The 13,060-nt window shown below is 37.4% G+C and overlaps 1 protein-coding gene across 4 annotated transcripts in view; it reads left to right on the top strand.

The window, feature by feature from the left end:
* The first annotated feature begins 654 nt into the window (after window positions 1–654).
* The window catches only part of CPLANE1 (ciliogenesis and planar polarity effector 1), a 57,855-nt gene continuing 45,449 nt past the window's right edge, over window positions 655–13,060 (top strand). For all 4 annotated transcript variants that reach the window (XM_015653608.3, XM_015653607.3, XM_015653610.3 and 1 more), the window contains exons 1-12: window positions 655–1,077; window positions 1,212–1,363; window positions 2,164–2,299; window positions 2,484–2,603; window positions 3,399–3,625; window positions 3,968–4,074; window positions 5,750–5,906; window positions 6,636–6,739; window positions 6,881–7,063; window positions 8,992–9,241; window positions 10,231–10,383; window positions 11,674–12,431. In XM_015653608.3, coding sequence (XP_015509094.1) covers window positions 1,283–1,363; window positions 2,164–2,299; window positions 2,484–2,603; window positions 3,399–3,625; window positions 3,968–4,074; window positions 5,750–5,906; window positions 6,636–6,739; window positions 6,881–7,063; window positions 8,992–9,241; window positions 10,231–10,383; window positions 11,674–12,431 — 2,276 coding nt within the window. In that variant the 5' untranslated portion in view covers window positions 655–1,077; window positions 1,212–1,282. The remainder of the gene's footprint in view (window positions 1,078–1,211; window positions 1,364–2,163; window positions 2,300–2,483; window positions 2,604–3,398; window positions 3,626–3,967; window positions 4,075–5,749; window positions 5,907–6,635; window positions 6,740–6,880; window positions 7,064–8,991; window positions 9,242–10,230; window positions 10,384–11,673; window positions 12,432–13,060) is intronic.

Here is a 13,060-nt window from a genome sequence, read left to right as displayed (position 1 = left end):
ACCTGGCCTTCAGTGTTACTAGGGATGGGGCATCTTCAACTCCTGTGGCCTACCTGTGCCAGTGCCCTCCCCACCCCCAAAGAATTTATTTCTAACCTCTAATGTAAATATTTTATATTTTAGTTTAAGCCTATTCCCCTACACCCTTGCAAAAAGTCCCATATTCCTCTTTTTTATAAGCCCTCGTTAAGTACAAGTTTGCCTCAATGAGGTTTCTGCATTAGTTTCTCCAGGCTGAACAAGTCCAGCTCTCTCAGCCTGTCTTCATAGGACAGGTGTTCCTGCTTTTGATATTGCAGCACTCCTTTGGATCCTCTCCAACTGGTCAAATGCCTTTCCGTGCTGGGGACCCCAGCGCTAGATGCAGCGCTCCAGGTGGGGGTATCACCAGAGCACAGCAGAGGCCAAACCCCCTGCATCCTTCTGACCACACTGCTTTGAATACAGCCCAAGATGCACGCGGCTTTCTGGGCGGCGAGCGAGACTGCCACCACCCGGCTCGCGAAGCCCTCATGCTCGGAGACCGCGCTCCGAGCCCGCCCGGGCCCGCACAGGAAGATCCGCCCTCAAGGCCGGGAGCCGTGGGGCGGGGCTGCGGCTGCGCTCTGCGCCGGCCCGGCGGCTGCGGCGGCGCGGGGGGGGCGGTGCTGGGCTCGGCTCCCTCAGCGCCCCGACTCCGCCGAGCGAGCAGCGGTCTGGGCGCGCAGCCCCTTCCGCTGCTCTTGCCCCGGGGGAGGAGTCCGCCCCGGGGGCCATCTCCGCCTTGAGCCGGGCGCAGACAGCGCGGGTTGCCGCGGGTGGCGCCGGCGGCGGCGGGGGAAGCCTGTGCCGCCCCTCGCTCCCCGCACTGGGGTGAGCGGCTGGCCCCGCGCCAGGCCGGCGCCCCTGCCCTGGGGTTCCTGGTCTTCCGCCGGACGAGGCTGCAGGACGTTTTCCTGGTCTTGTGCATTTTTGGAGTTCTCAGCAATGTACTTCCACCTTTCCTCTCTCAACTCGTTCTGAGCGAGCGTGATCTGCACCGTTCAGCAGCACATCTACCGTGTGCTGCCCGGAGGAAAATACAGTTTGGAAGTACGGGTAAGCATCAGTCCTCTGTGTGTTTAGCAGGAAGCTGCTGGAGATAGTCAGGACTTTGCGTCTGAATTCCTCTCCTCTGCACCTACCCCCAGCTAACAAAAATTTATGGTCTATTTATTTTTTTCTTTTTTCAGTTTCTCTATAAATGTGTGAGAAAGCCACTGTTTGTTTTTCTGTATAATGGTTACCTAGAGGCTTAGTAGGAATGGAGATTAAGCTAGATGTGCTCATCTCTACATGTATCAAGCAGAGAAAACCGTGGCCTCGCGTATCGTGGGTTGGACAGGTAAGTGTAATAAACTGAGTTTTAATTGCATAATACTTTGCACTTCTATTTGTTTTAGGGGGGTGTAAAAACAACCTCAGGATGTACTCTGAGTGACCTTAAGAGTTATAAAATAAATGACTTCTATCTTACTGATATGAGCTGGAGATTAAAAATTTCTCAGAGAAACATTGCAGAGCTATTTTTTTTTCCGACCGCGAAGGACCCACACCATAGATAGATCGTTGTGTTGATGGTTCTAGTTTTTCATAACCTTTTTTACAGTACATTGAAATGTGAATGATTCTTTTTCCCCTGTTTCATCGTGCATCTCTTGAAAGACATACTTTCTTACACTTTGATAAAATCGCACTAAATTTTTTTGTTCAATGATTTTAATTGAACTATGTAGCAATTTGGGGCTGATTCTTCTTCTTCTTTTTTTTTTTTTTTTTCTGTTGAAGTCACTGGCAAATATCTCACTAAATTAAACACCACAATAGATAGTTAAAGTCCAATTTTTGTCAATTTTAGGAGGTAGTTTAACAGAGGTACATTGAATAACTTTTTAATAATGACTGTAATCTCAGTTTGGTATTTTGAAACTTGTGAATCATATTCATCATAACTGTAAGTCCATGCTACATGTAATGTACTGTAAAGCAAATATGCCAAAGAATTAAATTAATATGGTAATTGCTGCCTTATTGTATTTTTTAAAGTTATTTTTCCCCTAGCATTTTTTATCTCTGCATTATTCTGTAGGCCTGGGTAGAAAACAATATCTTGAAAAATTAAATGCTCTTTTATTCTTTCAATAGGAAAAAGAAGCTGTTTTTCTTCTAGATGGTAAACATATAAATGAAATTAACCTGGTGTCAGGGAAGACGAAGAAGAAAATCCCTTCGCTGCAGTCATTGTTGAAAAATGTGGTTGTCTTAACAACGTCAGGAAATGGTTAAGTATAATACCTTATGCATTATAAGCTCAGGTTATTTTGTTTGTATTTGTAACAGTCTGGAAAGGCAGATATCTAAAGGCTCTGCCAATTCAGTTAAAAATGTGGCTAAGATGGAAGAGAAGCAATTTTAAGTACTTCACAGTAATACCCTTCAAAACTTCTCTCCCCCAATGAACACAGCTGCTTGGTTGGCAGGAATACTTACAACAGGAGAGCTCTTTCTTTGGAATAAAGATCAGGACTGCTTGAAAATTGTACCAGCCATCGAAGAGTCCAAGAAAGTAGTAGCAGCAGCACAAGGTAGGTTTTTTCAATTCATCCTGTGAAAAAATGGAATAAAGGGAAAGTTGTTTTCCTTTCTTTAAAAGTTATTAAGTGAATAAAAACTGTATTCTCCCATCGTTTTGCATTTGTATCATTTGTATGCTAGGTAAACTTTCGCAAATGTCATTTGAGTGGTACAGGTTTTTCATTTAGTAATCCTGTGCAAATAGTTCAGTTTCAGATACTGTAAGTGTAGTTTTTAATGGTTAATTTTTTACTGTAAAACATTCCTGACTAGGTTATGAAATAGGGCAGACATACATTTGATGTAAACAGTATATGTATAATTTGAAGCTTATTGTCTAAGTGGGCTTTTATGACAAATGCTAGCTGGAAAGAATAAAATACAGTCACATATTTGGGAACTTAAGTATCAAATATTGTCTTATATTGGATAGCATCATTGATACCAGCTTCTAAACTTAAGTGTTGTGCAAGAAATTCTGTCATTTCAGGGAAGATCAGTAGTATATTTAGGAGCTAAAAGTAATCCATACTAGAGCACTTAGGTAATCTCAGGAAAAACATCTCTAATAGTTTTGTGGGAGAGATAATTCATAGGATGCATAGAGGTGAACATCCATCTGACTTTACTGCTGCCCAAGGTCTGCTGTCAGTGATGAAGCTGGAAATTAAAGATACTTAACACAGCAGCTTGCATTTCTTGTTATAGATTAGAAATTTCCTTTTTCTATTATTTTTATGTCTAACAAAGGAACAGAAGTTATCCTGGCACATTGTTGTGTTTTTTTTGGTTTTTTGTTTCTCCAGAGTGTTCAATGAGGTTGTCCTTGTATGTATCTGGAGATGGCAGAAAGGTACTGTTAATTACTCCTACAGCATGTGTCTTTTTGTGGGAGAGCTCAGAATATGAAAATACAGCCTCTGATAAAAACTCTCCTGGACACTGGACACAAATTTTATCTGATGAATCAGTCGTATTGCCTTCTACTGAAGAAAAAGAAATTGGAATGGATGCTGCTTTCATACAAAATGAGGTAAAAAATAAACCTTAAAGCAATCATTTTATTTCTTACTTAAATTAGAGCCACAAAAGCTACAGTGAATTTTCAAAGCAATGTCTGCCTCTTTGGCATTTTGCATAGTCTTAATAATTTGGTTCATATTGCATTTGATGTTAACATAAGAATAGCCATACTGGATCAGATCTGAGTTTCTGCCCCACTTATATTTTTGCCAGCCTTTACGTTTCTGAATGACAACATTCTGTTATTTAATCTGAATTGTAATAGCTATTGATCTAAATATATAGGTAATTAAAGAGAAATTTGTGTGGGACAAGCTTTTTGGGGTTTTGATAATTTTCTCTTTTTTTACAGGTACTGGGCGATTGCTGTTTGTGTTCTTTTGTATTTTACTCTGGCGAGTGTTTGATGCTTACATTTTTGATTCTTCGATGGCATGAAAATACCTTTAAAAATGTTAGGTAAGTTCAAAGACACCTGAAGTTACAACAGCATCAGGAATGTTTTAGTTGTTTTTTAGAGCTGGAATTCAGAGATGCAACTGAACACATTTCCATGGATGTTCCTATGGTTATAAGCACCTACTTATGTTTACATTTGGATGTTTATAGTATGCTTTCTGTCATTTTAAAGCCGTTATTCTCCCCTTTACGTGTCCCTTGTAAAATGTGTCTAGTACAACAGCATTTATTTACATATTCCATACTTCATTATTAGCTTACACCTAGATACAACTGGGTGTATTTATCATTCTCTGTGGATAGCTATGTATACATGAGCCTGTTGGCACACACATGTATTTTAGTTAGTTTTTTTTGCACGATGATGATAGAATGTACTTTTCTTGGTTTTTCTTACGTTGCTTATATGTCTTACATTTTCTTATATTTCTTGTACTGTGCAGCCATGAATGCCCTGGCTACCTCTTCCTCTTCTTTATTTTGTGTATTTGCATATTATATTGGTTTTCTGTTGCCCTTTTCATTTGTTTTGATTTATGTGGAAGTTGTTTATCTATGATTTCTTTATCTATGTTGGGACCAAGTACTGAAATAGTTATACTGATACAACCACCTAAAAATGCAGTTGAGTAATAATCTGGAGCACATGGATAGTCCATTCTTTTTCCTGGGTGACACACATATCTATGAATTTAAATGGATATGCCCTCTGCAGGTGTTATTTGAATAGGTTGCTAAAATTTTGCCCAGCACATGATGTGGTACAACCGCTTTTGTTATATGTCCTTTTGATAAGTAATGATGTCCTCCTTTACCTAACCTTCAGTTTATCAGTGGCATGGTAATTCCTTTCTGGTACTATGTAAAAAATAGAGCATAATATACCCAGTGCAGAAATGCATATGTATGTGTGTATCTAGCTGGCTTGCTATCCACACTATAGCAATTGCAGCCTGGAATTGTAGCTACATTTCTCAGACATCTTCCTCGTATTTTCTTATGCTAGATCATGCTTAGTTTCATTGCTTGCTGTTGTTTAATTAATTTTTTCATATAAATGTGGGGTTTTTTCCTGTCAGTTAGATGGCATACTTCAAGACAGAATATTTCTTGTGTTTTCTATCATGTTTTGAATCTTTTTAGGATGACAGTGGTTTGGATTGAAAGGGACATGTGAAGGTCATGTAGCCCAACCTCCCTGCCATGGGCACTAGATCATTCTGCTAGATCAGGTTACTGGAATCATAATTGAACATGTCACTGAATCCTTCCAATAATGGTTATCCACAAACTTTTTGTTCAAAGCCAAGTACTGTTGAAATTCTGAGTATTCCTGTGGTAGACGGTGTTACAAGGTCTGAGGAAGGTGTTCTGGCTAGAATGCAAGTGCCTCAATTAATATGTCATTGATCATTGTATGTATTTGTATATGTTTGTATGATCTAAACTTATAAATCCCATAAAAATAATTCTTAGTGCTCAGACATAGTTTTTAAACTTGTTTAAGTACAAAATATTTTTATTTTTTAAGGCATTTGAAGAAAAACAGGGTTTTTTTTTAATAGCTTGTGTTTTATATGCTTTTGTCTTGCATGGTGTTTTACTATATAGGAATAATCTGATTCTACAAAATGGAGTAACCACTTGGTTTTGTTGTCTTTTGGTTGGTGTTCAGTTCTTTGCCATACCAGATCCAGTGGGTACAGCAGACTTGTTCTCTTGTTAATATGGTTCCTCAGTGTGTGTCTGTGAAGTCAAGAGGAGCTCTGCTATGTGCTTTTGCAAGAGATGGACTTCTGCTTGCAGTAGCTGTAAATCAAACTGATCCAAAGGTATGTATGACAGTGCATCATTTAAGCTAACAGTTCTGCTTTAATGAAGTGGTAACAAAGATTTAAAAACACAATTTTAAGATGATTTGTCAGCACTCATAAGGGGATATGAAATTATATTTACATGAATAAATGTAATGGATACATCCATAGCTTTTGCTATAACTCATAATTGTTTATGTGTGGTGTTCACCTAGAAGTTGGTGTAAGATCCTCTGTCATTTCTAAGCTGTAATAAAAAATAAATTAATTTCAGTTACTGTATTGTACCTGCAAAAATTCTGTGTGATTCTTAGTCAAGCCTCAGCCTAACAGATGAAGTTCCCACTTCATGTTATTCCTATTAATATCTCAGAGGTCAAATTTTAGTGTACTTTATAATGCTAATGATGACAGGGAATATGGGCCAGTGTTTTTGATGTACTGGGTTTGGATGATGCAGTTCTTCAAAGCTCAAGTTGTTAATTACCAGAAAGACTAAAAAAGAGTGAACTTATATTGAGTGTTTTAGAAGAAGTTCCATTAAAAAGAATATTGAATTACAGGTGTGGAACAACAGGTAGAATTCAATAAATGTTCAAATAGTAATAAATACTGAAATGCAATGTTACTTCCATGTATAATGTTACCAGTTCACCAGATATAACGTGTAAGTTAGCAGTAAACTTTCTTTTACAGTAATGACATTTTGATAAAAACATTTATGATGCTTGTGTTTTTTCTTTCTAGGCAACTCAGGTTTTGTTTTTAAACACATTGAATTTTGTAACTGTTTTGGGTAGCCTTAAAGGTTGTAGTAGCAAGAATAACATGACCCCATCCAGGTTCATCAGGTCAGTAATTGGTGCTATTTCTGCTGCTATTGTGGATCTTTTGGTTTTGTGTTGTGGTTTGTTTGTTTATTTTATAACGATCCTAACCCACTGATGCAGAAGTTTGACAAGAAAAAATATTTTTTTACCTGCCCAATTTAGATCTTACTGGGTTGGCGATATGAGTTGGACTCCTGATAGCCTTTTCTTGGCTTGCATGTTAAAACGTGGATGTTTGGTTTTATTGACATGTATGGGGGAATTGCTGACCTTAATTGCTTCTGGATGCTCTGTAGAATTTGGACCAGCACAGTTTATTCCATTTCATCCACTAATAACATACAGGTAAAAGGGCTTAAAAAGGTTTATGCATTTCTGTCTTGTGGTCTTACCTTACTTTCTGTCATATTTATTATAATTTTGCATAAATGTTATCTTTCAAATTCACTCGTTTGCTTTTCATGTGTCTTTCCAATATCTGTTTCTCATTCATAGTTCTCTTCTATTTCTTATAATGCATTTGTCGTGATGAAAATTGACATTCTGACAATGTAAGTATACATAGAGTGATTTGTTTTCCTAAAAGCGTTTGAATTTATCAGTAAAAATTAGCATGTTTTTATAATACAAGAACTTAGAAAAGTTCTGAAAGTGCAAGTTTATTTTAATCCAATGCTATTTCTTTGTTCATTGCTTAATATTGTGTATGGAACCTGATGTAAGATACTGTAAATAACATATTTGCATGGACAGAAAGTAATTAGTTTTTAAAATGTTGTTTTGGGATTTTCCAGGTCTAAAGTCTGATATTATGCTGCTAGGTGCATGAGAGAGTAGAAGGATTTTTGATAACAGACTTCAGCATAAACTGAAAGTGATACAATCTAAATAGAGAAAACAAAATAGAATCCAGACTTTTTTTTTCTAAATCTTATTAACTTTGCATGACTTAAATGAGATAGTGTGTAAATATAACAGCTTTTGAAGACATTCAAAGCAATATACTACCTTCTTACCATTATCTGTTTGAAAAATCAGAAGCTAAAATGTATTAGAATGCATGAATCATGATGATATATTAAAATATGCAGCCAGTTTTTTTAGAATAAACACAAACAATGTGTTATGTGGCTAATATTAGAATACATCTATAACACAGTTTTCTGAAACTCAATAAGGAGGGATTTCTGTATAAGAAAGACACTTTTGGAAGAGAGGTATTGTATGATTATAAAATTTTTCTGTTGAATATCTGAACTGATGCTGAAATCATAAGATACAGATTTTCAAGGGATTTTTGTCTTTTATATATGGCTTCCATAGCCTAACCCTTTAAATTTTATCTTCAAGCATTAGTCATACCAAATAAGAGCTAGATGAGAAAACATGATATAGAAATGTAGCATCTAATTATGAAAAAATACAGTTATTAATGATGAAATAATAAATGGGTGTAGGAGACGCTTTCTGGGGACGGTCAGAGACACGGCAAAGACCTCTATAATCGAGTTAGGTGTTAGAAGTTTATTTCAGGGCGTGGGGTAGAGAGAGAGAGAGAGAGCCTACTATGAGCCAACAGAGAGAGCTCAAGGCGGGCTCAGGGAGAGCAATACAAAAGAGGGTAAGATACGAATACATGAGTTTAAGTCTTAAGATTTCTACGAAAGAGAGTTACAGAACATAACAGAAGTGAGAGAGCCGGAAAAAGAGAGACCGAGCTCTTTTATACTACTACTTATATAACTTATACCTTTGAATATTCTATTCCTTTACTAACCAATCTTTCTAAGTATACTAATATAGTAACATTTGTGTACAACCTATAGAAATCGCTATTTTTGCATATTTTTAGTTATCTCAGGGTCCTTCAGACTTTTCCTTATAAGGCTGGGATGAGGGGTCTCAGCTTAGTTTTATTGCAGGAAAGAATGTGTTCTGGCATACTAGCCCAGTTTCTTTGAATTATTCAAACTGTGCTATCATTTGTATTTCTTCCTTAGCCTTTCTAGCTACAAAGTCATATTTATAATTTCTTTCTAATTCTACCTTCCCAACAAATGGGTACTGAAAGCTAGTTTTAATTTATTTAAATTAAAAGAAGTTGCTGTTGTAGCAAAATACTTTTGCAAGTATAAATAGTGTTATCCAGGGTGCTCATCCTGCTAGACACTTCCTTAGGATTTGGATAGTAGATTGCATGTTCTAAAATTATTCTTTTCATTATTATTACATATGATAGTTTCTTCTTAATTTTTGATGTATTTCTATTTTAGACAGCACCACTCTTGTTGTCAAGATTCCAGCCAGTCTCTTGGTTCTTCAGATTCTGAACGTGACCTCATGAGACAGAGATTCTCTGTTGCTTCACATTCAAGACTACCCTTCCTCATTGTCTCTGATGGATACATGATAACACTGCTAAGATTTCCTAACAACTTTTCACCATCAGGATTTATGAGATCCCTCTTGCTTGATTCAACCCAACAGCTTGAAAACATCCGTCGGAATTTGCTGAACTTCAAGGTAGGGTTATGAACTATTTTGTAGGTTCAAATTTCATTTTCATGAAAAGGTGTAAATTCTAGACCGAGTACCTTTGTATTATGAAGTTGTTTAAGTAACCATATTGATCTGCAAACAGTGAATACAGATTTCTTGAAATTTTATTCCTTTGGTGTCTGGGTGATACTTCAGTAAAGTATAGTAAGTGGACAGTTTGAACTGTCACTGTATTATTTTTCTGGATCTGTAAATAAACAGGGTTTTGTATCTGTAGAGTTGACTGGGGACGTTGACAGGCATTATGCTACTCTCATCAACTCACTCTTTCAGAACGATACACAAAGAATTCTGTAAATCCTCTATGACTTAGTCCCTATGGTACTGCATGCATTTATCCACTAGGTCTTCACTCAAGGGTGGTAATTAAAACATAGTTAAAGCATTTGTTTAATTTTCTGTCAGCTCTGAGTGGAGCTAAGTCTGGGAGAAGGAAAGCCATGGAAGGAAGAGGTTACAGCTGTTGCTGACTATGTAGGATATTACAGATACTTGCTTCAGAATATTTGCATTTGCTGATAGAATGCAGCTTTTCTTCTAATTAAGTTTCTCTTCTGATTTTTGGAGGAGTGAGTTATCATGGTATTCCTGCATAAACTAGAACAGTAAGCAAGGATTTGAAGATTTAAAGAGATATGTTAATAGTAGAAATGCAGAAAAACCCTACATACTAGAAAATTTCTAGGGCTTTTTCAGGCACCAAGAGAGCAGATTCTTTCACTATGAAGTAAACTAAAGTTGTCTGGTGTGAAAGAATTCTGTTTCCCTGAAGCATGGTCTAATAGTAGTTTTTTTCTGTGCAACAGATGATTTCTGACCTGTTCTCAATGTCTGTCTGGGACTTTTGAACTGAAGCTTTTTAACATCAGTAACCAATTTCCTTGACTCGTTTAGAAAGTGTCTGTCTTAGTAGAAACTGATAATATGTTTTCTGTTACTGTTATTTCTTTTAGTGTAAAGGGAGATCTTGGTACTTCCGATCACTGTTGTCTTTAAAAGCTGGTCTTTTAAAACAAGTTCAAAATCAAAGTTCTGTCTTTTCCACTATTCCAAGATTCCTGAAGGATGATACAACAGAATTGAATGAGAAAACCATGGATTTACTGGTACTTAATAACATATTTTCCACTTACTATTGTGAAACGGTGTCAATTTAAGGTATTCTAAATGGAAATAACAGTGGGGGTTTAAAAAAAAATAGTAATAGATTTATTTATTCTAACCAGTGTTTTAAAAATAATTCAGTACTCCCATTTACTTCATAGGCATGAGGAATATGCTTATTTTCTCAAATTGATTTTTTTTTTAAGCAAGTTATTTCTTTCAGCATTTATTTATTTTTGAAGACTATCTATCAATATACATATATATCAGTTTATTGTGTTTCAATACATAGAATTGTTTGTGTTGGAAGAGACCTTGAGGATCACCCAGTTCCAACCCCCTGCCAGGGTCAGGGACACCTTTCATTAGACCAAACTGCTCAAAGCCCCTGGCCTTGGACACTTCATGCATAGATCATATTTCTCTGGGCAACCCATTGCAGAGTCTCAGCACTTTGAATGTGAAGAATTTCTGCCTAATATCTTGTCTAAGCCTGCTCTCTCTCAGTTTAAAACCATTGTCTCTTGTCCTATCACTACATGTCCATGTAAAAAAGTCTCTCTCCTGCCCTTTTGTAATCTCCATTATGTAATGAAAGGTGCTCTAAGGTTTGCCTGGAAACCTAATACTTTGGCTTCACTTTATAAAAAAAAGGTAACATTGGCTATTAGATATACTTGGGCTGTAGACTACCTTAGTAATAGTCTTAGTAAATAAGATATTTTCCTTTATCCTGAGTTTTAGAGGATTCTTTAATCAGTTCCAAAATCCGTGTTTGTCATAAGGAAGAGTGGCCCTGTGATCATAGTTACGGAACAGCCTTTCCCAGCTTCATTTCATGCTTTTGAGTTCTGGTTTGTTCTTTGAAGCTTTTGAGCTTTGTTGAATACCTTTTATATCTTACAGGTATCTGACAAAAATCTCTGTATTGTACTCTGGGCTTAATGAAGGATGGGGTTTTACTTTCTGGTATAAAAGCTACTGCTGTATTGGCAGTGTAGTTTTGTTGTTAGGTAATTTAATTTCTGTCTGCCCAACTGTTTTGCAAATAATGACATTTAATTTGAGATTGAGATGAAACTGCAGTTCATTAAACATACCAGCATTTAAGCAAGATAATTAACAGGAACTTTTCATTTATGAGACTGACTAAATAGTGATTTTTTGCAGTCTATGAGCTCTCGTGCTCTCGCTCTCTCGCTCTCTCTCTCTCTCTCTCTCTCTCTCTCTCACCTTCTCCCTCTCTATATAAACTTGAATTAAACCACTGATTTTTTGCTTGTCTGATTTAGGACCATGAAGAAGAATCAGACAATGAAAAGCAGTTTTACAATAGCCCTTCCAGCTTCTATAACCAAAGAATCTATTCATTTGTTGGTAAAGCTGATGAAGGCTGCTTAGAATTCGCATCAATGTTTGATACCATCCATGTAGAAGATGATATTGAAGAGAAAGAGAAATCATCATTGGAACTGTATTCCATTCAGAAAAACCTCCTTGGTGCATGGCAGATTGGGATTTCAAAAAACATGGAAGAGAAGGATGAATTACTGAATTACACAGTGAACTGCATTATCCATTTTTTCAGCATTGTTCAGTTTGTGAAATGTACTTCGCTAAACCAGGATGCATCTCTAAACAAATCTGTGAAGAATACTCAATGGGTGCATTGTGTCCTGAAATATTTTCAGCAGTGTTTGACTGTCTTACACTGGCATTCAAGAGCCAGTGTGACTGGGCATGTGGCAAAACTGACTTCAGAAACTTTAAAACTGATGTTTATACAGCAGCAGGATCAGTTGTTCTCAAAAAACCTTTTGGCATGCTTCTGTCTTTTGAAAATGGTTTCTCACACCCTAAGCAGAGTGTGTGTACTACAGTATGAGAATTTTTTTGCATCTCCTGACAGTAATATTCTTGTGGAACTTGACTCCCTCACTGTGCCTGTTTTCTTAGTTCTTGATGATGATACTACTCAGCAGTTCAGCTCACTGAAATCTCTGCTTAGAGAATGTCCTCAAGTAAACCATGATGCAAAAACAGAAAAAAGGTATGAATAAGCTTTGCATGGGGAAAAAAAAAGGGAAAACAAAACCAGGTGATCAGGCCCAACCAGCACAGGTTTATGGAAGGCACATCCTGCATGACCAACATGGTCTTCTGTCACAGGTGGTCTACTTGATGGATGAGGGAAAGGCTGTGGAGATTATGGATATGGTCTACCTAGACTTTAGTAAAACCTTTGACATAGTTTCCCACAACTTTCTCTTGGAGAAATTGGCTGCTCGTGGCTTGGAAGAAGCACTCTTTTCTGGGTTAAGATGGATTAATAGCTGATGGCTGGGCCTAGGAAGTGGTGGTGAATGGAGGTACATCCTGCTGCAGCCAGTCACTTTGGTGTTCCCTAGTGCTCAATACTGGGGCCAGCCCTGATTAATATCTTTATCAATCATCTGGGTTTGAGATCAGGGGATTGAGAGCATCTTCACTCAAATAACACTAAGTTCACAAACAACACTAAGCTGGATGGAGGGATGATCTGCTGGAAGGCAGAAAGGCTCTGCAGGGAGATCTGGACTGGCTGCATTGATAGGCCGAAGCCAGCGGTGTGAGGTTCAGCAAGGCCAAGTAGCAGGTCCTGCCCTTAGGTCACAACAACCTCATGCAGCACTGCAGGCT

The sequence above is a fragment of the Parus major genome, chromosome Z (assembly GCF_001522545.3).
Source record: "Parus major isolate Abel chromosome Z, Parus_major1.1, whole genome shotgun sequence".
Lineage (NCBI taxonomy): Eukaryota > Metazoa > Chordata > Aves > Passeriformes > Paridae > Parus > Parus major.
This window is presented reverse-complemented; position numbering and strand designations above follow the sequence as displayed.